Source organism: Podarcis gaigeae (assembly GCF_964106915.1).
Source record: "Podarcis gaigeae genome assembly, chromosome: 13".
NCBI classification, from domain to species: domain Eukaryota; kingdom Metazoa; phylum Chordata; class Lepidosauria; order Squamata; family Lacertidae; genus Podarcis; species Podarcis gaigeae.
The window spans coordinates 55648121-55669746 of NC_139689.1; the positions used below are offsets into that span (position 1 = coordinate 55648121).

The 21626-nt window shown below is 49.0% G+C and overlaps 2 protein-coding genes across 6 annotated transcripts in view; one reads left to right on the forward strand and one right to left on the reverse strand.

The window, feature by feature from the left end:
- Positions 1–21626, reverse strand: part of MYO1H (myosin IH) — an 80486-nt gene that overhangs the window by 53510 nt on the left and 5350 nt on the right. The window contains exon 1 of one of the 5 annotated variants that reach the window (XM_083710086.1): positions 12604–12947. The exons of 1 other annotated variant lie outside the window; for it this stretch is intronic. In XM_083710086.1, the coding sequence (XP_083566212.1) occupies positions 12604–12615 (12 nt within the window). In that variant the 5' untranslated portion in view covers positions 12616–12947. Of the gene's footprint in view, positions 1–1677; positions 3761–8548; positions 8650–8949; positions 9079–12603; positions 12948–21626 lie in introns of those variants that run through there. 3 more of the 5 variants (XM_083710085.1, XM_083710088.1, XM_083710087.1) reach the window with 3 other exon arrangements.
- FOXN4 (forkhead box N4) overlaps positions 9274–21626 on the forward strand; it is a 44173-nt gene continuing 31820 nt past the window's right edge. The window contains exons 1-2 of the mRNA XM_083710137.1: positions 9274–9638; positions 10760–10855. The gene's annotated coding sequence lies outside the window, so the exon portion shown is untranslated. The remainder of the gene's footprint in view (positions 9639–10759; positions 10856–21626) is intronic.

The following is a 21626-nucleotide window of genomic DNA, read 5'->3' on the forward strand; positions in this document are numbered from 1 at the left end:
CTGCCTAGGTAGATCCTACCCTTTCCGACAGGCTCTGGGCAAACAACAGCCATCAAGCATTTGCAGAGTTCACCTGCTTTTGGGAAGGTAGTCTTCTTGCAAATACAGTGGTACCTCGGGTTATAGACGCTTCAGGTTACAGACTCTGCTAACCCAGAAATAGTACCTCGGGTTAAGAACTTTGCTTCAGGATGAGAACAGAAATCGCGTGGCGGTGGCGCGGCGGCAGCAGGAGGCTCCATTAGCTAAAGTGGTACCTCAGGTTAAGAACAGTTTCAGGTTAAGAACGGACCTCCAGAACGAATTAAGTTCTTAACCCAAGGTACCACTGTATGTTTCTTATCCCTGCGCTGCGGTGCACAGCTTTCTTTGACCCAGGCCTCTCCACAGCACAGCACCAGTGCTGAGCTCAGTACAGGACCAAGCCATACGTGACACAGAAGCACTGAAACATAAGAAGAGTTCTGCTGAGTCAGTCTGCTGAGTCATCTAGTCCAGCCTCCTTTTCTCACAGTGGCCAAGCAGATGCCCCCATGGGAAACCTGCAAGCTGAGCACAAGAGCAACTCTCCCCTTCTGTGGTTTCCAGCAGCTCATATTCAGAAGCACTTCTGACTCTGACCAAGCATGTGCAGAGTGCCACTCTCTCGCCACCAAGGAAGGGCAGCCAAGCACTTAGGATTACAGAAATGGAGACAACATGGATCAAGCATAGGGATGGGGAGAAATTCACTTCCTTTCACATTTAAAGGCCAGCCTGCCTCTGAAATATGAAAACTGAAACACAGCCATCCTTCACTATTTGCACTTCTACAAACTCTGCAGTGCAGTTCTCTGGCCACGTAAAGTGTACAAAAATGCAGGCATTGGGGTAAAATGTGCATTATAAGGCATCTATTAGTGAAAGCAACATACACAGATGTCTTAGGGAAGATTGCTTTGTTCAAACGTGTGCTGGGCTAAACTGCAAATTTAAAGTTTGCATTGAAATACTGATGAATGTTGTGAGCCCCTCCATCTTATGCCCAGGCTCTATATAGGTGTAAATAAAACAGTACACCCTGAAGGCCTCGGCTGACCCTCATTCCAAGGAAACCGAACCTGGCAAAGCGCAGGGCCCCCTGCTTGGTAAAAGGTAAAGGTAAAGGTACCCCTGCCCGTATGGGCCAGTCTTGACAGACTCTGGGGTTGTGCGCCCATCTCACTTAAGAGGCCAGGGGCCAGCGCTGTCCGGAGACACTTCCGGGTCACGTGGCCAGCGTGACAAAGCTGCATCTGGCGAGCCAGAGCCGCACACGGAAACGCCGTTTACCTTCCCGCCAGTAAGCGGTCCCTATTTATCTACTTGCACCCAGGGGTGCTTTCGAACTGCTGGGACCGAGCAACGGGAGTGCACCCCGCCGCGGGGATTCGAACCGCTGACCTTTCGATCGGCAAGCCCTAGGCGCTGAGGCTTTTACCCACAGTGCCACCCCTGCTTGGAGAGAGGGGTAAATACAGAACAAAGTAGAAGTGGTACTTAGAATCATAGAATTGTAAAGTTGGAAGGGACCCCCAAGGGTCATCTAGTCCAACCCCCTGCAATGCAGGGATCTTTTCTGCATTACTATCACAAACATTAAATCAAATATTCTAACATAAAATAAAATACATACTGGTGAACAATTAAGAGTCTGACCTGGCATAAAGCAGCTTCTGGCACACTTCTCCTCTGTGAAACTGTCTATCCCTCCTTGAAAACCAACCAGTCAATTGGCAATTGTTGACATGTAGATCTGGTATTGCTGAATTCCCCAAGGAGCCCTGCCTTGCCTTGCCCAGGATCCCATTTCCTGAAGAGCCGTCCCTCTCGTTGGGCAGAGAGTGGCAGTGCCGATCTCAGGAGACAGCTGCCGAAGGATGTGGGGCAGAGCAAGGGGACACTGGCATCTCATGAGGAGGAGGAGGCTGTCCAACCATCAGCATGGAAATATGCATCAACTTCCAGCCTGGATGGTTTGCTGAATGTGGAGTGGGGTTGCCATCTTGTCCTTTGCCTCAAGTGGCAAAATAGATTGCACCAATCCCATGCAGTGACCATTCAGACACCTCTGGAAAGCTCAGAGGCAGGGCAGGGCAAGGCGGCAACCTCCATCCCACTGTCCCCAGCCTGTAGGGCACAAAAGGTAAACTGCTTCTGAGGATGGAGATTTCCTTTAGGTTTAGAGCAGTTCACAGGCTTCTCCTTCTCCATGAACTTAACTTTTTTCAAAAGCCACATAAAGCCTTTGCCACATCTTGTGGGACTGAATTATATAATCAAATTATTTCCACTAGGTCAAAATATAAAGGGCAGAGGGACACCTGCTGCCCTGGAACCAGCTGCTCCTTAAAGGTAAAGGGACCGCTGACCATTAGCTCCAGTCATGACCAACTCTGGGGTGGCGGCGCTCATCTTGCTTTATTGGCCGAGGGAGCCGGTGTACAGCTTCTGGGTCATGTGGCCAGCATGACTAAGCCGCTTCCGGCGAACCAGAGCAACAAACGGAAATGCCATTTACCTTCCCGCCGGAGCAGTACCTATTTATCTACTTGCACTATGACATGCTTTCGAACTCAGCTGCCCCTTAGTAACCAGCAAAAGAACCCAGAACGCCACAGGAAGTGGGGATGGTCACTCCTGTGGTGCATGCACAGAATATCATTTATAAAGGGAAACCATTCCAGGTTCTTTTTAAGAAAATCTACCACATCTGTAAGTTTACTAATCTCACTGAAAAGCCAGCATTAAATATAAATGTGGTGACCAGCTGTCTGCTTGGGAAAAAGACAAAACTTGGCAGACACCCCTGTCCAGTTTTTTAAAGATGATATAATAATGTTCTAAACTTGATTATACCCACAGCAAAACATTTACATGGCAATATCTTCCAGAGAACAGAAAATGCAAGCTTTTAAGGTTATTCGTCATCGGCATGAGGGGGACAGGATTATTCCACGGTTCCTTGTCAATAGACAAATCCTTGCCTGTAACTTTGGCACAGCAGCCTTAGATCGTCTTTCTCCATGAAAAGCACAGAGGTTGAGAGGGGAACCCAACCTATTCTCCCAAAGCAAAAGACAGTTCAAAAACATTCCTTTAAAACCCCAAAGCTTCCAACAGTTCCGCAGGCTTCACGGCTGCCATCTTGAAAAAGATTTGATGGCCAGGGGGCCTCTTTCCATTTCTATCAGGGTGGAGGGGAGAGAGAGAGAGAAAGAGACACCCTGTTATAAGAGTTTGATGGTAATCCTCTGAGAATTTTTTTAAAAACCTCTCTCCCGGGGGTGGGGAGGCGGAAGAAAGCCCTTCCCCGAAAGCGCTTATGAAGGACAACATTTTTGTGTCCCCCGAATAAAACGTTTTAATGTGCTACAATCCATTACACACACATCCCACCATTTCCTTTCAATAATTATTCATTAGAAAACATTTAACGTCACTGCAAATTTCACACCGGGCAGTCTGTGGACAAAGGGCCAACGATGGCCCATTTAGGAGAGAGGCTGGAGGCCGCTTCTGCTAATCTGAGAAACGGGAGGGGGGCGCCTGGGCTGGCCAGGCTGGACACAAGGGCCCCCGCCAAATTGTGCAGTTAACGGTCAAAGCCCCCCTGCCTACTTTGACACTCATTTAAAGATGACAGCGAACAATAGAGATTTGTTCCTGGCAACTCTTTCTTGTCAGGCTCAGGCAGGTCTACAGCAACTAAGCCAAGGACCAACCGGCTCAGCCGTCCTCTAGCTCAGGGCCGGGGGGCGGGGTTCCGTTAGACCTGCCATGTCAGGCCTCTTCCTCTGGGGCCTTCCCCCCCCCAACTCAATGCGACAGGTGAAGAATGTACAGGTTGAGAGAGAGAATGGGAGCCCCAGGCAGAGCACGTCCGCTCTGTGGATGCTATGGCAAGGTGGGCCAGGTCAAGAGAACCTTCTTTGGGACAGGAATCCTGATGCTTTGAAACAGTGTGGGCTTTGTGATGGGTGGGAGGGAATCAAGGCATATTTCTTTCGGTCTCCCCTGCCCACCTCCCCCAGAACCCTCCAGTCTCTGTCATCTCAGGGAGACGGTGCAACTCCTGCTCATTTGGGGTGCAGAAACAATAGGCCAAGCCAGGGGCCAGGGGCCATTCAAATTTCAAGCAGTGAAACCAACAAAAAAGTGGGTCTCTCGGACTTCAGAAAGTTAGGGGGTATGCAATTCCCTATCTGTGGATTGGTCAGCAGCAGAGAGAGAATCTTGTGGGGGTCAAAAGAAGCCGCAGGTACAAGGAGGGTCGTGGCTCAGAGCCACAGCCCCTGCTTTACTGGCAGAAGGTCCCAGGTTTGCCCCCCCCCCCCCACATCTGAAGCAGGGCTGGGAATATTCCCCATCTGAAAGAGGTGCTGCCAGTCCACGTAGGCAATGCTGAGCCAAGCAGATCAAGGCCCTGACTTTGAGACAAAGCAGCTTCCAATGGCACAGTAGCTACAAACTGGAGATTCACCTGCTAAGGGTCAGGAGCAGCAGCAACAGGCTTTGCGCTCGCGTAACAGCCAAGAGACTAAACTGAAGTTTGTGTAGCGGCCACATGCTCATTGGGGAGGGGAGGGGCTTGGCATCACCTCTGCAGGATGTTCCCAAGTTCTGCAGCGAGGATGTCTTGGCATAAAGTGCAAGAGCGTATCAGGTCAGGTTTGGAGAAACAGAGTAGCATCCCTGCCTTTTACTTGTTGCAAAAATTAGCCTGGATTGCACAGGCTGGATATTTCTAAATTCTGAGGTTACAGCGCATAGGACATCACCTGCGTGCGCAAATGGTATAATAGTATACATCACTGGAGTTTTAACCAGGACTTTGTACGCACTTTAAAAAAAATAAAAAAACCCCACACTATTTCTGCAATCTGTATCTATAATGCAAGCCAAGTACCGTATATCTGTATGCAGTTGCTGCTTATACATAATTTAATCTGGTTCTGCAAACCAGATTTGAGAAGGAGAGAAAGCAAAATTTCTTTCCAAAATTTGTACCTTCCATTTCTGTACCACCACTTTCCAAAGTGGCAGACGACAGAGCTAAAAAATAGCAAACACACAGTAAATAAGAATCAAATCAATATTTTGTTTAAAGCATAAATCAGTGTACAATAATAAAAACAGCTGGACTAAAAAAATAAAATAAGAACAGCTGCCTTTTGTTATAATTCAGTAGCTAATTCAGCAGTGGAACATAACAAAGTAAAACAGCAGATTAAAATTAGAAAGGTTGGCATTGAGGCCACGTGTGACCCCCAAACTAATAAGTGCCTCCTCTGTCAAGAGTGACCTGTGATCTGCTGCATCTGGCTGGGCAGAGAGGAAGCCGGAGAGAGAGAGGAGGTTGCGCTCCCCACTTTGTATCCAGCCCTGCCTACCATGGGCTTCAGCTGTGCACCCAGTTGACACGAGGCCTCTGGCAGATTCCACCTTTGGGAACGTGGCCCTCAACAGAAAAAGGGGGTTCCCATCCCTCTTATAAAGAATTAAATCAAAACTACTGGTGAATAAAAGGCAGGAGAGTGATGCCCCCTTTCCCTGCCCCACAACTGGAAATTTTGCTTGGCTTAACTGATTCAGAATTAACCCTCAAGTCTTGCTCATAAATACAGATTTGCCAACAAAGCTTTTGGAGGTGCTGCACTCTGGGGATTGTGCAAGATGCTCTTTGTAATCAGCACACTATACAGTTCTAAGAAACTGATGCTGCAATTACTTTTATTACTGGACAATACTGGACCAACCATCACATGCCAACCCTGTATCAAAGGTCTGGTCATGAAGAGAAGCGCCCCCCCCCCTCCAAGAGACCCTCCATCACAAAGAGGTCCCAGGCCCTGCAATGGAAGTTTACTGACGTGGAGCTGAGCAGGGGCTTAACATCTCCCATCAAGTAGAAGAGAACAGATGTCCCCGAGTCCTGGCAGAAAACAAGCACATGCATCCTAGTCTAATTGCAGGTAGGAAACCATCATAAATCCCAGCCCAGGCATCGAGTTGAGAAAGCTGACGTTTGTCTGTTTATTTAGCCTACATCTTAGAGAAATAGCAGGACAACAAAACAGATCCATTTTGCATTTCGTGACTAAATCATCCAATTAAACCTTTCTCAGCTGCAACTCAATTCAAGCTCAATTCAAACTTAGCCAAAATCTACACTGTCCCCAGAGCAGTTGCACAGAACATCTGCAACTTTAACTTACCCCTGCATCAGTCCAAATGCTTGTGGGGTCAGATGTCGTGTTTGCAGCCAAGACCAAAGTTCATCTAGGACCTAGATTCTGGATCCAGCACCAGGACAGTAGGATACTGAACTGCCGGATTCTAGCATTACCTTGTGGGTTAAACGTGTGCTGAGTTGGCAGCCCATTGCTGATTCTCAACTTAACAGATAGTTGGGGGGGGGGGGCAAGGAACAGGACTTGCCGCACTTTGCATGCTCTCCTTGTTCCAAAAGTGCTGCACTCATTTTAACCCCAGGACAATGTTGTCAAGAGACTACCTGTCAAAAAGACAACGGTGCATCTGAAGAGCTGAGAAGCCTGTACCTTAGAGAAGGAAATGCATCTCAGCAGAAATTTTACAAAGTATCACTCTGCACGTTCCCAATCAATCGTGACATCAGCCTTTTTGACCTGCCCAAGCCTCACTCTCAAATCTAGTATCGCAGAGCAATGCAGTGACCCTCAACATAACAGCAACTTCCCTGGAGTCGATTGTGAGCTGAGCGGTTGCAAAGTCGAACCAGGGAAACAAACCCAAAGGAAGGACTTAGGACATAGGAAAGCAAAGGCACCAAGGCACCAAATGCAGCCTGGACACTCAGGTTCCACACACAGCATACTTTCAAAGCCCATGACTCTTGCCAAATAATCCCAAGAGGTGTGCCTTGTTAAGGGCACTGGGAATTTTAGCACTGTGAAAGATAAACTACAGTTCCCAAGATTCTTGGGAGGGGGAATATGCACTTTTGATGTGCTTTAAATGCATGGTGTGTTCAGCTTGGATTAAATCTGGGTCTGAGAACCTGCAGCCCCCCAGGTGCTGTTGGGCTTCAGGTCTCATCAGAGCTGGCAAGAAGTTGGGAATGGGGGGACTTGGAATCCAACTCCTGGGAGGTCACAGGAGACACAGACACACATGACACACACATCTTGGAGCGAGAAGTTAGTGGGCACCCTCCCCTCCCAGCAAACTCTGAGAAATGGAGTTCTGTTTCACACTTGTGATTTGCTGCACTGGGCTCCTTTGGGAAGAAGATCAGGTTAATAAATAAACAAATCCATACAACGTTCTCAGCCCCTCAACCAAACAGCGCCCAAGATTCTTGGTGGGCAGTCAAATAGGCTTCCCTATGAGTTTGTTGGGTAGACACACTCTGGACGCTCCCCCATCTTCCATAGCTGCATAGTGGGCACTTCATTCCAGTGCAGAGCTTGGGCCACCTTCCCCTGCCCTCCTCGTTTTGCCCTTCTGCCCCTGTGAGCTGCTGGCCAGACACTGTGCCTTTCCCAGGAAGACCAACCAACTACAGTGCACCTCATAGCAGGAGAATGAAGTTAGTTGACGTGTGACGGAACAAGGCCTTCTTAGGGACAGCCCCAGTGGGCTCCCTCTCTTCTAGCTCTCAAGCAAACCGTGAAGAGGGCTATTTAGTGCTTTACTTTTTGAACCCCACTGCTACAAATAGATTTCCTGTTGCCCCAGTTCTTGTAACCCCTCAGTTCTGTATTTTCTTGCATGATAAGCTATTGTGTGGGCTCTTGTAGCCAAAAGGCAAAATATAGCCAGGGCTATTTTTCTAGAAAAATAGGTGCAGTGGCACCCACCTGAGAGGTGCCAGACCTGAGTTCCATCTGAAAAAAGCCCCAAATATAAGCCTAATACAGTGGTACCTCTAGTTATGAACTTAATTTGTTCTGGACGTCCGTTCTTAAGCTGAAGCCGTTCTTATCCTGAGGCATGCTTTTGCTAATGGGGCCTCCGGCATGCGAATTCCATTCACATCCTGGGGCAAAGTTTGCAACCAGGAGCAGCTACATCCGGCTTAGTGGAGCTCGTAACCTGAAGCGTTCGTAACCAGAGGTACCACTGTATAAGGGGCATTCAGCAGCACTGACAAATGCCCTAGCTACACCCGGCCCTCATTTTCTCAGGTGCCCAACTTCAAGCCTAGGTGCATTGGGGGCAGTGAATCAACACCCTCCAGCAGGAAGGTTAACCAGGGGGCCACGCCCGGCACCGTTCAAGGCAGGAGCGAGGCCATGGGGGGGTGTCTAAGGGCCACCACAGCCTGTCCCAATGGGAGCAAATGCCTGACCAGGGAGCTGCCTTCTAGGCAAGGCGACCATTTTGTAGGCCTCACTTTGTTTGATTAGCTAAAATTAAGTAGTTTGCATAGCGGGACTCTTTCATGGGGCGGGGAGGGGAAGAGTCTTATTACTTCAACATCACAAGAAATGCAAGAGAACGTGGCTGGAGAGAAGCGTTTCCTTTGTTGCCCCGTTTTATTGGCCGAAGCGATGGCTAAGGCGCCCCCCCCCCTCTGTCCAGTCCCTGGGCGTCCGAATCCTCCTTCCCGCCTTCCCGCCAGTGGGGAGCTTATGGGGGCGCGGCAGCTCGGGAGCCCCCCCCCCGATGCCCCCCGGCGCCTCTCCCCTGAGGCAGCCGACAAAGCTCCCCGGGAGGGACGGAGGGGAACAGGAAAGCCTTGCGTGGCCCCTGCAGACGATAAAGCAAATCAATAAATCGCCCTTGGTTTCTTTAAAGCAGCGCTCCCAAGTTCCCTGGCAATAAACCCCAAGCGCGGGGTCTCCCATTCCATTTTAACCGCCTCTCAGACGCGCCTCTTCCTTGTACTGAAGGGGACGAGAAAGCCCCTTCCCTGCCCATCCTTTCTCCCGGAGCTCCGCTTACCTCCTCCGCCTCCGGCATGCTGCCTCTCCTCCGAGGAGCAGCCCCCGGCAGAGCCATTGGCGCGGGGCTCCTGGGCAGGGCTCTTCTGGGGCCCCAGCCCCGCCACCCCTTTAAGGCACAGCTTCCCCCGAAGGGTTCTGGGAGTTGTAGTTTGTGGGGGGGAGCTGAGGGGAGGAGACGGCGGCCTGCAGCTCTGGGGAGGGAAGAGGGGGGCTCTCCTCACACCTCTCAGCACCCTCCGCAAACTACAGCTCCCAGAAACCTTCGGAGGAAGGCTGACTGGCGCTTGAAAGGGGGGAGTGCCAGTGGCCTCGGTCCCAAAGGGTGCTTAGGAGACGGGGCCCCTGCAGCTAAGGACACCCCAACGGGGTGAACCAACGGGGCTTAATGGCAGGAGGAAGAATTGTCATTCCATTTCATAATCGCTTGGGTTGCAATTTCCATTAGAAACGGGGCTTCCTTCTGAGTAGACAAGCACCGGATCACACTCTGAACTGCTTTACAGATGGTGGATGAGAGAACATAGACCTCAGATTCAGGGGCTCTGACTTGTTAAAGACAAGAAAACAGTTTGCGGGTGTCCTGTGAAATCACAGAAGCATCACCAGTTGGGTGGTACCTCCTCCCCCCTCCTGTATTTGATTGAGCCTGTGCTTTTTTCAGCAGCCAGCCAGGCAGCAATTAAACAGGTGAAGCTTTATCTATCACTTAACTCTGTGCCAAGCAAACCTCCTAGTGTATAATGTTAAAGGGGAATGACATCCCTGCGCAGGACTTTTACTTTCTTACGTTCTCCCCCCCCCCCCCTTTCAATAATGTTGTTACGGTGTAAAAGGCTCTAGAGAACCACTTAATGCAAACATTGCTTTTACCAGACAAGCAACCACAACAGCGATGCCTCGTGTAATAAATAAGTGAACAAACAGGTTCTGTCCACCGCCGCTGCCACTTCATGGCTGACTTCATTAGGAAATGAGATTTTTATAACGGCCTGGCTGGAAGCAAACAAATGACCCAACCCTACTTAGATTTACTGCTGCATCTTCCCCATCATGGTTATTATAAGCCCTGTTTGGCTGTGGAGAGGCAGGAAGGAGAATGAGCTTTGGGAGTGGTGTGGTTTTAATAAGCGGGCTGGGGTGGGCACCCACACCTCACAGTGGGTTGGGAAATTTAAATATAATGGAACTTTAACAATGCAGTCCTATATATGTCTATTCAAAGATAACCCCCACTGAGCACAATGGGACTTACCCCCAGGTAAGCATGCGTTGGAGTGCAGCCTAAGTAATTTGGCCATATTAAAGGGGTCCCAAGCATGGCCTCCTTTAGTTCTGTGCTCTTCACCCCAGTAACTAGAGCTCTGGTCAGAAGCTAGTTCTGGCCAAGGCCAGGTCTCCTGGCCACAAAGGCCACACTCCAAGTCTCTCCTTTCTCATGACAAAGATCACATTTCTGGATGCACTAAATGACTCTGCCCTAGAACACCTGGCTGTTAAAAGAAGGAAGTTTGCAGACCTGAAGCCCTAATTTAAAGGCCAATAAAGCAAGATGAGAGCCACAACCCCAGAGTTGGCCACGACTGGACCTAATGATCAGGGGTTCATTTACCTTTACTAGGAAGTGTGTTGGCCAAGGGCTTTTCCTCACTCTCCACCCCTGAAGACAGACATTCCCCCAACATGATGAATGTTTTCTTCTGAGTATGCGAGGCTCTACTGCTGTCCTTCCTTATTTCAAAAGGGAATTTGGCAATCTGGGTTTATGTCTTGATTATCTCTCGTCACTGCCTAATTATGTCTGTTGGCAGGAGTACCAGCAGCTGATATCTAGCGTGCCATGGTTCCTCCCCAGAAGTCCGCCCCTGGGTCTGATCTTGCGTGGCACCCAGGACCTGGTGCGAGAGGTGAGTGTTGCTGAGCCTGTTGGGAGCAGTGACCAAAGTGCTACAAAATGAAACAAACATGCAAATGGCCCGTTGCCAAGAAAATCCAATACAGTCACGTTTGACTTCAAAAGAAGAAACTTCCCCCAAATAAGTTGAAAGGCAAAGCCAGGAGCTCCTTGTCAGGAATGGCAAGGTTCCACCCCCGGGTTGCAAAGCTGGTTTGAAGGGAATCCTCTGGTGAGCCTCCTTCCTGGTTCTGATGCCCACCCCCACCCCCCGAGACGTCCACTTTCATTTCCCACAATGCTCCAGAGCCATGCTATGTCTGGGATACTGTGATGAATTAAAATGGCCAGGTGCCAGTTTGTGGCCCAGGGAGAAGGTGGGCCCTAGGGGTGCTGGGGTGTCTGCAGCTGTTCCAGAGTGGCAGATGCTAAGAGATGACCTGCCCAGCTGGGGATCCTGCAGCAGGCTGGACCAGCTCCATACAAATGTGTTGCTGTAGTCGTACTGTAGTCTTATGATGCCACCAGAGTATATGGTGCTACACAAGGAATGAGATTCTAGGTTTCTGCCCCGTGGAGCTCAAATTCCATGGAGCTCAAATTTTACCCAGGTTGCAGGTCAGGACCATCCCAGACTTTGAGTTTTCAGGGCCCAGACTTGAGACCCAGGGCCGACCCCCCTGGTGACGTCACAGGGGCAGGCCCCAGAGATGGAAAGTAATTGGGAGAGGGGAGCAGAGGACAGCAAATTCCTTCAGAGTGTCTGTACTGTAATTTGCAGTTGCTGGGCTGAAGCTTGCAAGCTGCATGCGCAGTGCTCTTAATCATTTTTACCATGATCACTAAAGGCGTTCTCTCCTCCACCTGCCACCTGGAGGGGGCCAGGCAACCTGGAGACAGACCAGGACAGACAACCCTACACTCCAGGGAGAAAACAGGAAGTGGAGGCCGAACTGGGATGGAAGAGTTTCAGAGCTGTGATCCCTGGCTTTCTTGGACTTGGTTGCTTGAATGCCAGTAGCACATCACAACACTTGGGGTGGATGCTGGAACCTTATGGATGATGCCCTTTCTCCATCAACTCTGTGAGATAGCTGGCTGTTAAGTTCCCTTTTACAGGTGCACACCCACCTCCAGCAGTTATCGGATGGAAACAGAACCCACCAGCTGTAACACCCATAATATCAAGATATTGTTTCCTGCAGCCAGCGGGAGATGTTAATGGAGGCAACATCCTATCTGCTTATTGACTCTGCCATAGCCTGTTGTCTGTTGCTTTAAAAGGCAAGGGCTGCCTTTCTCTCTGGGTGAAAGGCAGAGCAGAAGGCAAATACTCTTTTCCTAATGCACTTTGTTCTCAGTTGTTCAAAAGATGCCTCCATAGCTGCAACATGGAATATGGCAACCTCTTGGTGCCTTATTGTTCATGGGCTGGAATCTGGGCACATGCGCACCACAGGCAAGATGCAGTCCACCCCCTCACTTAGAAAATGAACTCCAGCAGCTCCTGCCAACAAGAAAAAGAAGGCGGCAAAACCAGGGGTTTCAGGGTGCCAGAACTGTCTCAGGGAAACAGGGGCAAATGCAGAGGAGGCGCTGAGAGTGTGGCCTGCCCAAGGTCACATAGCGCACCCACAGTCGAGGCAGCGGGAGACTCCATCTGCAGCCATGGAGCTGCGCGGCTGCCAAGAAGCGAAGCAAGCCCGGCCTAGGTCTGGACAGTTCTCCAGCACGACAACCTCGCCCCATTGCTAAGATTACCTGGGCAGCCATCCCGAAGGCCGTTTCAAACAATGGTTCCAGCTAAGCCATTCAGAGCTCGCTTGGCGAGTTGCTTAGGATCCATCCAGTGTAGCCTCAACACGATGCCGTGAGTTATGAGAAGCAGCTCTTCCGTCCCAGTGGAGAAAGCTCAATAATTCATGCTGCATGTCGGTGGCTTTGCCCTTCGAGTCCCAGGGAGGTGAGTATTGGCTGCTTCTCCAGATAAGAGCGAGAAACCGGACCTTCCTAGAGATTATATTGCAGCCACAGCTGATCTTTGATTAGCCACAGGTACATTACAGGCTGAGCATGGAAATAAGCCAGAGATCACAAAAGGGATCGAGCTGAAAATGTCACTCTTCCCTCATGACACCCCCCTCCCTCCCATCGCCCACCACCCCAAATCACTGGAACCAATGGAGGCCAGTGTGCTTTTTGGAGCTCGGACGCCAAGGAAGCCCAATTAAGCAACAGCTTTCATGGTGAATAATGCATAGCTGGTGAGCAAAGTCACAGGATCTCTTGCCAAGTTGGGTCCAAGGCAGGCGGTGCTTAAAAATTAAAAGTGCAGAGAACTGGGCTAACAAATAAGACTAAGAAGTTAATGTTTAATGTGCTCGATAACTCACAAGACATGATAATTCTGACTCCTGCTTCTCACCTGGGGAAGTGAATTTACAAAAGGAATGTCTGCAAATCTTTTTTCACTCTTAAACTAAGATGATGCCCAATCCAATTTGTATTCTCATGGACACAGACCAGCCTCTAAGTTACAGGCAATTACAAATGCAATTTGCAATTTACAGACCAGTAGAAGACTATTAGGAATTATCAGCACAGCAAAGGACTAGGATAGGCATGTGCTTTGTCACACATTCAGTGGATTGCTGCATTGCTAGCATGCTTGGTAAAGAGATTTAATATTCCAGTTCCTAGTAATGCTTGCTGATGCCCTGAATTTTGCCACTTTAGTAGTGATTTGTTTACAGCACCTGACAAAAGGACAGCGGCAATGGGCTTACCTCCAAATACTATAAGACACTGAAAGACTATCTGATACATCCACTAATGGAGGTTTGCAATGAAATTATGGAGGGGAAGAAGGCACCGGAATCGTGGAAAGAAGCTTTCATCACATTGATACCTAAACTAGAAACTGAAAAGACACAACTCAAGAACTACCGCCCCATCTCCCTCCTAAATGTGGATTATAAAATATTTGCAGACATTTTAGCAAGTAGATTTAAAAAAGTTTTAAATGAAGTAATTCATAAGGACCAGGCAGGCTTTCTCCCAGGTAGACATTTGTTTGCTAACACAAGGAACATTATTGACATTTTGGAACTTTTGCAAACAAATATTAATACAAAAGCAGTGTTAATATTTATAGATGCGGAGAAGGCCTTTGATAATATTTCATGGAAGTTTATGAAGAAAAACTTGGAAGGGATGGGAGTGGGACGGGGATTTGAGAATGGGACAGACGCAATTTATTCAGAACAAAAGGCTAAATTGATAGTGAACAATGTGGTGACGGAAGAGTTCAAAATTGAAAAAGGAACACGACAAGGTTGCCCTATCTCTCCTTTGTTATTTATTTCGGTCCTGGAGGTGCTCTTGAATATGATTAGAGGGGACCGGTTGGTGGAAGGAATTCAGGTCGGAGCGAAACAGTATAAACTTAAAGCTTTTGCAGATGACCTGGTTTTGACCCTACAGGAGCCAGAATCTAGCACGAAAAGGGTATTACAATTGATTCAGGAGTTTGGTCGGGTGGCGGGATTTAAACTCAACAAGCAGAAAACTAAGGTATTGGGGGGAAAATTGACACCTTCAGAATCAGAAAGGTTTCAGAAAGAGACAGAGTTAAACGTGGTTTAAAAAGTAAGATACCTAGGGGTAAACATAACAGCTAAGAATCTGAGTCTATTTAAGGATAACTATGAAAGTGTTGGTCAGAAATTAAAAGGGATTTAGAAGGTTGGTCAAGATTGAAACTTTCCTTGTTGGGCCGAATTGCTGCTATAAAGATGAATGTATTGCCAAAAATACTGTTTTTGTTCCAGACTTTACAGATTGTGGATAAAATGGAGTGTTTTGGGAGGTGGCAAAGAGATATTTCCAAATTTGTCTGGCAGGGCAAAAAGCCCAGAATTAAGTTCAAGATATTAACTGATGCTAAAGAAAGAGGGGGCTTTGCCCTGCCAGACTTAAAGTTGTATTATGAATCAGCAGCTTTCTGCTGGTTGAAAGATTGGCTGCTTCTTGAAAACACTGATGTTTTGGATCTGGAAGGTTTTAACAATGCTTATGGATGGCATGCATATTTGTGGTATGACAAGGTTAAAAATCACAAGGCTTTCAAGAACCATATTGTCAGGAAAGCAGTGTTTAATGTCTGGACAAAATATAAAGACTTATTGGAAAACAAGACCCCAAGGTGGTTATCACCAATGGAAGCTAAGGCCCGGAAAAGACTCAATATGGATGCCAAATGACCGAAATATTGGGAAATATTAGAAAAAGATGGAGATAATTGGAGGCTGCAGAGTTTGGAGAAACTAAAAGATAAAGTGCGAGATTGGTTACATTATGCTCAGATTAAAGAGGTTTTTAAGTTGGATAAAAAGATAGGATTCCAGGTGGAAAAATCAAAGTTGGAAACGGAATTGTTAGAACCTAAGACTAAGGTACTTTCAAGAATGTATAACTTGCTGTTAAAATGGAATACACAAGATGAAACGGTCAAATCGGCTATGATAAAATGGGCACAGGACATAGGGTATAATATCATGTTTGCTGACTGGGAAAGGTTATGGACCACCGGTTTGAAATTCACGGCATGTAATGCCTTGAAAGAAAATATTATGAAAATGATATATAGGTGGTACATGACTCCAGTCAAACTTGCAAAAATATACCATTTGTCTGATAATAAATGTTGGAAATGTAAAGAAACTGAAGGAACGTTCTTTCACCTCTGGTGGACCTGCCCTAGAGTTAAGGCTTTCTGGGAAATGATATATAATGAGTTGAAAAAGGTATTTAAGTATACCTTCCCTAAGAAACCAGAGGCCTTTCTTTTAGGCATCGTCGGCCAGAGGGTGTTAAAGAAGGACCGAACATTTTTTATGTATGCAACAACAGCAGCAAGGATACTTGTCGCCAAGCACTGGAAAACCCAAGATTTGCCCACACTGGAAGAATGGCAGATGCAACTGATAGACTATATGGAACTAGCAGAAATGACTGGCAGAATCCGAGACCTGGGAGAAGAGGCTGTGGAGGAGGACTGGAAGAAATTTAAGGACTATTTACAAAAATATTGTAAATTGTATGAGTGTTAAGAAAGATGTAAGATTATAAATAATATGGCACCATTAAGTTAGTTGAAAGGAATATGAAGATAAGTGAAAATATAAGAAAAGATAAATTTTGGATAAATATTATGCTAAAATTAAGCTTTTAAGGTTTGGGTAAATATCTAAAATTAGGGACACAATATTGGAAAATTATAAAATAAGAATTGAAACAAGGTGATAAATTGCTAGGGAAAGTTTGATAAACTTGGAACGCAGGAACGAGAGATGCGAGGAAGTGCAAAGAAGCGAAAAAATATGGTTATTGTAAAGTTATATGTTACTTTGTCTGTTTTTTTCTATTGTATTAAGAAAATCTTTAATAAATATCTTATAAAAAAAAAAGGACAGCGGCAAAATTATCTGATCTGCCTAGGAATTTAGTTAAAATGGGTGTAATACCTGAAAGCTGTTAAATGGAAGACAGAGCAAGCTTGTCTTTTCCTGCTCCAGAGGGCAGGATGGGAACCAATGGATGTTTCATGTTTTATTTTGTTGGAAGGCGCCCAGAGTGGCTGGGGCAACATATAAATAAATTGTTGTTATTGTTATTGTTAAAATGGCAAGAAATGTGATTCCAAATAACATCAGGAAGATCTTACTAAGAGTGGAATGGTCTCCTTCAAGAGGTTGTAGACTCTCCTTCCTTGCAGGGATTGGACTAGATCCCAATCAGGATCCCTTCCAACTCTATGAGTCTACAAATTTTCTATGATTCTACAATTCTATGACTCTACAAATTTTCAGATGTAAATAGTACAGAGGAAGTCCAATTTTGATTCAGAAAACTGTCAAACAGCTCTTGCTGTCAGAAAGTTCTTCCTGATGTTTAGTCTGAATCTCCTTTCTTGTAACTTGAAGCCATTGGTTCAAGTCCTAACCTCCAGAGCAGGAGAAAACAAGCTTGCTCCATCTTCCATGTGACAGCTCTTGAGATATCTGAAAATGGTTATCATATCTCTTCTCAGTCTCCTCTTTTCTAGGATAAACATCACCAGCTACTTCAACTGATCCTCTGCACACCTTCCAGTTTAGCAACATCTTTCTTAAATTGTGGTGCCTAGAATCATGGGTATAGCCAAGATTTTTGTTAGGGGAGCAGGCTTTTGTTTGGGGGGGTGCAGAACCTCAGATTTGTATTGATTTAGGAGCCCCCCTACCCTTCCTTGGCTATGCCCATGCCCAGAATTGGACACTGTATTCCAGGTGTGGTCTGACCAAGGCAGAATAGAGGGGGTTCTATTACTTCTCTTCATCTGGACACTAGACTTCTGTTGATGCAGCCGAGAATAGCATTAGCTTTTTCTGCATCTGCATCACACTGTTGACTCATGTTAAGCTTGTGGTCCACCAAGACCTCCGGATCTTTTTCATATGTACTGCTAGTAAGCCAGGTGTACCACATCCTATATTTGTTTATCTGGTTCTTCCTGCCTAAATGCAGAACCTTACATTTGTCCCTATTTAAATTCATTTTGTTAGCTTGTGCCCAGTTCTCCAATTTGTTGAGGTCATTTTTAATTTGGAATCTGGCTTCTGTGCTCATTAGCTCCCCCTCCCAGTTTGGTGTCATCTGCAAATTGGATAAACATCCCCTCAATTCCTTCATCCAAGTCATTTATAAAGTCGTTGAACAACAGTGGGCCCAGAACAGAGCCCTCTATCACCCCATTTATTACTTTTTTCCTGGATGATGAGGAACCAATAGTGAGTACTCTTCGGGTTTGGTCAGTCAACCTGCTACAAATCCACCTGTTACCTCATTCAAAAGCCTTGCTGAAATGAAGATATACTTCGTCCACAGCATTCCCCAGACCCACCAAGCTTGTGATTCCATCAAAGAAAGAAATTAGATTTGTCTGGCATGACTTGCTTTTGAGAAACTTGTGTTGGGTCATAGTAATCACAGCATCCTTTCTAAGTGCTCACAGACCGACTGTTGCATTATCTGTTCTAGGATCATTCCTGGTACAGGCAATCCTCACCGAAGTCCACTCCACCCCACCCTGCCTTGTTCCACCCCTTTTTGTGACATTTTTATGACGGTTTGGCACTACTTCTGGGTTTGGCACTGTGCACACGTATGTAACTGTGCACCATTCAGATGTGCCTTAATTGGTTGTTGCCTGTATTGATATCAAATTCACCAGTTGGTAGTTACCTGGGTCTTCTTTCCCCCCTCTCTCCCCCTCAGGTTGCTGCCTGCTGCCTGTTTCTAGACCAATTCTCACACACCCCCTGGCTCCGGCTTTGGTCCGTCTAACCACTGACCCACCCATTTGCCCTCTGACACAGAGCAACTTTCTTTCTTAATATTATTAATAATAATTTATTATTTATATCCCACCCATTATTTATACCCACACTCATGGGTCATGATGGTCCTTGCCTGGCTACTTCAACAGCAGGATCCTCCATTAGATTGTAACCCTTGCTGGGTCCAGGAATTAGAAGGGGCTCAGGCACACAGCCTAAACCCTCCCCCCCCCCACAAGCATCACAACAATATGTTCAATTCAGCTCTGGGTGATTCCTCAGAAGCAAGTTGCAGTGTGGTTCATCTGACTGCATAGTCTTAAATTCCTCAACATGCACCTGCAATTCTATGCATGTCTACATAGTGTGCAGTTAGTGATGGGGAAGAAATTAAACTCAGTTCACATTTCAAGATGGACTGTGCTGGTCCTGGGGGTAAGGTACCGTGGGCGTAAGCAGAGTCCACACGAAGAGGGGCAAGGTCCGAGGCGGAGAGCCGGGCGGGGAACAGGAACGCTGGAACAGGAGGCCGGGCAGGGAACAGGAGTACCGGATGGTCAGGAACAGGAGGCCGAGCAGGGGTCAGGAACGCAGGAAGGTCCAAAACCAACAACGACATTGCTCCCGCAACCTGGGACCGGGCTGACTAGGCTTTTATCCTCTTCTAAGGCCGGGGGCGGTCCCGGCCCCCAGGAGCCCCACCTCCTCTGGCCTTAAGGCAAGCACTCCTCCTGGGAGCAACCAGTTCCCTTCACCTCTCTGCCCTAAGCCTCTGCAGATCAGGAGAGGCCGAAGGGTTACTGGGCCCTGGAGGAGGCTCACCTGACGCCACTGAGTCCTCAAGCACCTCTGGGGCCAGAACGGTTTCACCTGGGGCCAGCTCCTGGTGCTCTGCCACAGGTGCAGGCTCTTCAGCATCTAGGCCTTGCCCCAGTTCAGCCGGCCCTGGAGGCGGAGACTCCTGTGCAGGCTGGGATTCCTCTGGTTCATCCTCTGAATCGGAATCCCAGGCCATCACACCATCCCCCCTCCCAGGCCCCCCCCCTCAACCGAGGGTCCGGACCCGGCTTGCCGGGGTACGTCACATGGAACTCTCGGAGGCAGGCAGGTGCGTGGACGTTGGCCGCTGGTTCCCAGGAACGGTCCTCCGGTCCGTACCCCTTCCAGTCAATGAGATACTGCAGCTTTCCCCTGCGGTATCGGGAGTCCAGGATGCGTTCCACCTCGTACTCAGGCTCGCCCTGAACCAACACTGGCTGCGGTCGGGGACGGTTCGGGTGGAACTCGTCGGGTGGGGCCACCGGACTCAGAAGGGACCTGTGGAAGACCGGGTGAACCTTCAGGGTTGCGGGTAACCGGAGACGGAATGCCACAGGAGAGACTTGGTCCACGATAGGGAACGGGCCGGTGAAGCGGGCGTCCAACTTCCGCGAAGGTCGAAAGGGGTGGAGGTGGCGAGTGGAGAGCCAAACCAGGTCACCGACACGAAGTTCCGGCCCCACCTGGCGGTGGCGGTCGGCCTGAGCTTTGTACGCTTCCTTGGCCTGGTGCAGTTGCTCCACCAAAAGCTGTTGCTGGGACTGGAGCTCTTGAAGCCACTCCGTCACCGCCGGGACCGCGGAAGCCGGCAGCACATCTGGAAACAGCCGTGGATGATAACCGTAACTGGCCTGGAACGGGGTCTGCTGGGTGGACGCATTCACCGCGTTGTTGTAGGCGAACTCCGCCAATGTCAGGTGGTCGACCCAGTCATCCTGCTGGTAGCTGCAGTAACACCGGAGGTACTGCTCCAGCACCGCGTTCGCCCGTTCCGTCTGGCCATCGGTCTGTGGGTAGTAGGCTGACGAGAGGCAGACCTCTGTCCCGAGAGTCTGGTGTAATGCTCGCCAGACGGTTCTGGACGTGAACTGAACGCCCCGATCGGACACCACGCGCTCAGGTAGGCCATGCAGGCGGAAGACATGCTGAAGGTACAGCTGAGCGGTTTCCTTGGCTGTGGGTACAGATGGGCAGGGGGCGCAGTGCACCATCTTGGTGAAATGGTCGGAGAAAACTAGAAGGCAGGTACAGCCACGAGACGGGGGTAAGTCCACTACAAAGTCCAACGAAACCGTGTGCCAAGGGCGCGGTGGAACTGGCAATGGCTGCAGTAGGCCGGGGGGTCGCCCGGTAGTGCCCTTGGAGCGCCGGCAGACCTCACAACCAGCAACGTAGCGAGCCACGTCAGCCTTCAGGCGGGGCCACCAAAACTCACGACTTACCAGATGGGTAGTCCGATACCGTCCAAAATGCCCCGCTGCTGGGGCATCATGAGCCATCCGGAGAACCTCCAGCTGCAGTGGCCCTGGCGAGATATACAGACGACCGTGGTGCAGCAGAAGGCCCTGATGCAGGACCAGCCCCGGATACTGAGGGCTGGACCCTTCAGCCAGCTCCCGGAGTCGTTCCTGGGCCCAAGCATCGACCCGCTGCTGTTCCCGCACCCGAGCCTGCAGTGGCTTCGCCTCCTGGGTGGCCAGGAATGCAGCTGGAGGTAGGATCGTGGTGGGTACTGCTTGCTGTACCGTGTGTGCGTTGTCTTCAGGTTTCCGGGACAGGGCATCCGCTTTCTGGTTCTGAGAGCTAGGGATATAGTGGATCCGGAACTGGAACCGGGAAAAGAACAACGCCCACTGGATCTGTCTTTGGTTCAGCTTGCGGGTGGTCTGGAGGTACTCCAGGTTCCGGTGGTCGGTTCTCACCTCCACCGGATGTCGTGCCCCCTCAAGATGGTGGCGCCAGACCTCAAAGGCCACCTTGATGGCCAGTAGTTCCCGCTCCCACACAGTATAGTTACGCTCCGCTGGTAGGAGCTGGCGGGAATAGAAGGCACAGGGTAAGAGTGGCGCTTCAGGTCCATTCTGTTGAGACAGGACGGCACCGAGAGCCGTACTGGAGGCGTCGGTCTCCACCACAAAGGGTCGAGAGGGGTCAGGGTGTTGTAAGATTGGCGCCCTCTGGAAACAGGCCTTCAACCCCTGAAACGCCTCCTCTGCCTCCTTGTCCCAGGAAAACGGCGTCTTTGGGCGCAGTAGCTGGGTCAACGGGGTGGTGCGATGAGCATAATCTGCAATGAAGGTCCGGTAGTAGTTGGCAAACCCCAGGAAACGCTGTAGGTCCTTGCGGTTCCGGGGTGCCACCCATTCTCGAACCGCTGCCACCTTCCCAGGGTCCATCTGCACCCCACCTGGAGAGAGCCGGTGACCAAGGATGTCCACAGTCCGCTGATGGAACTCGCACTTGCTGAGCTTTGCGTACAAACGGTGCTCACGCAAGCGCTGCAGCACGGTCCGGACATGTCCCTCATGGCGAGCCGGGTCACGGGAGTAAACCAGTATGTCATCCAAGTACACCACCACGTACTTG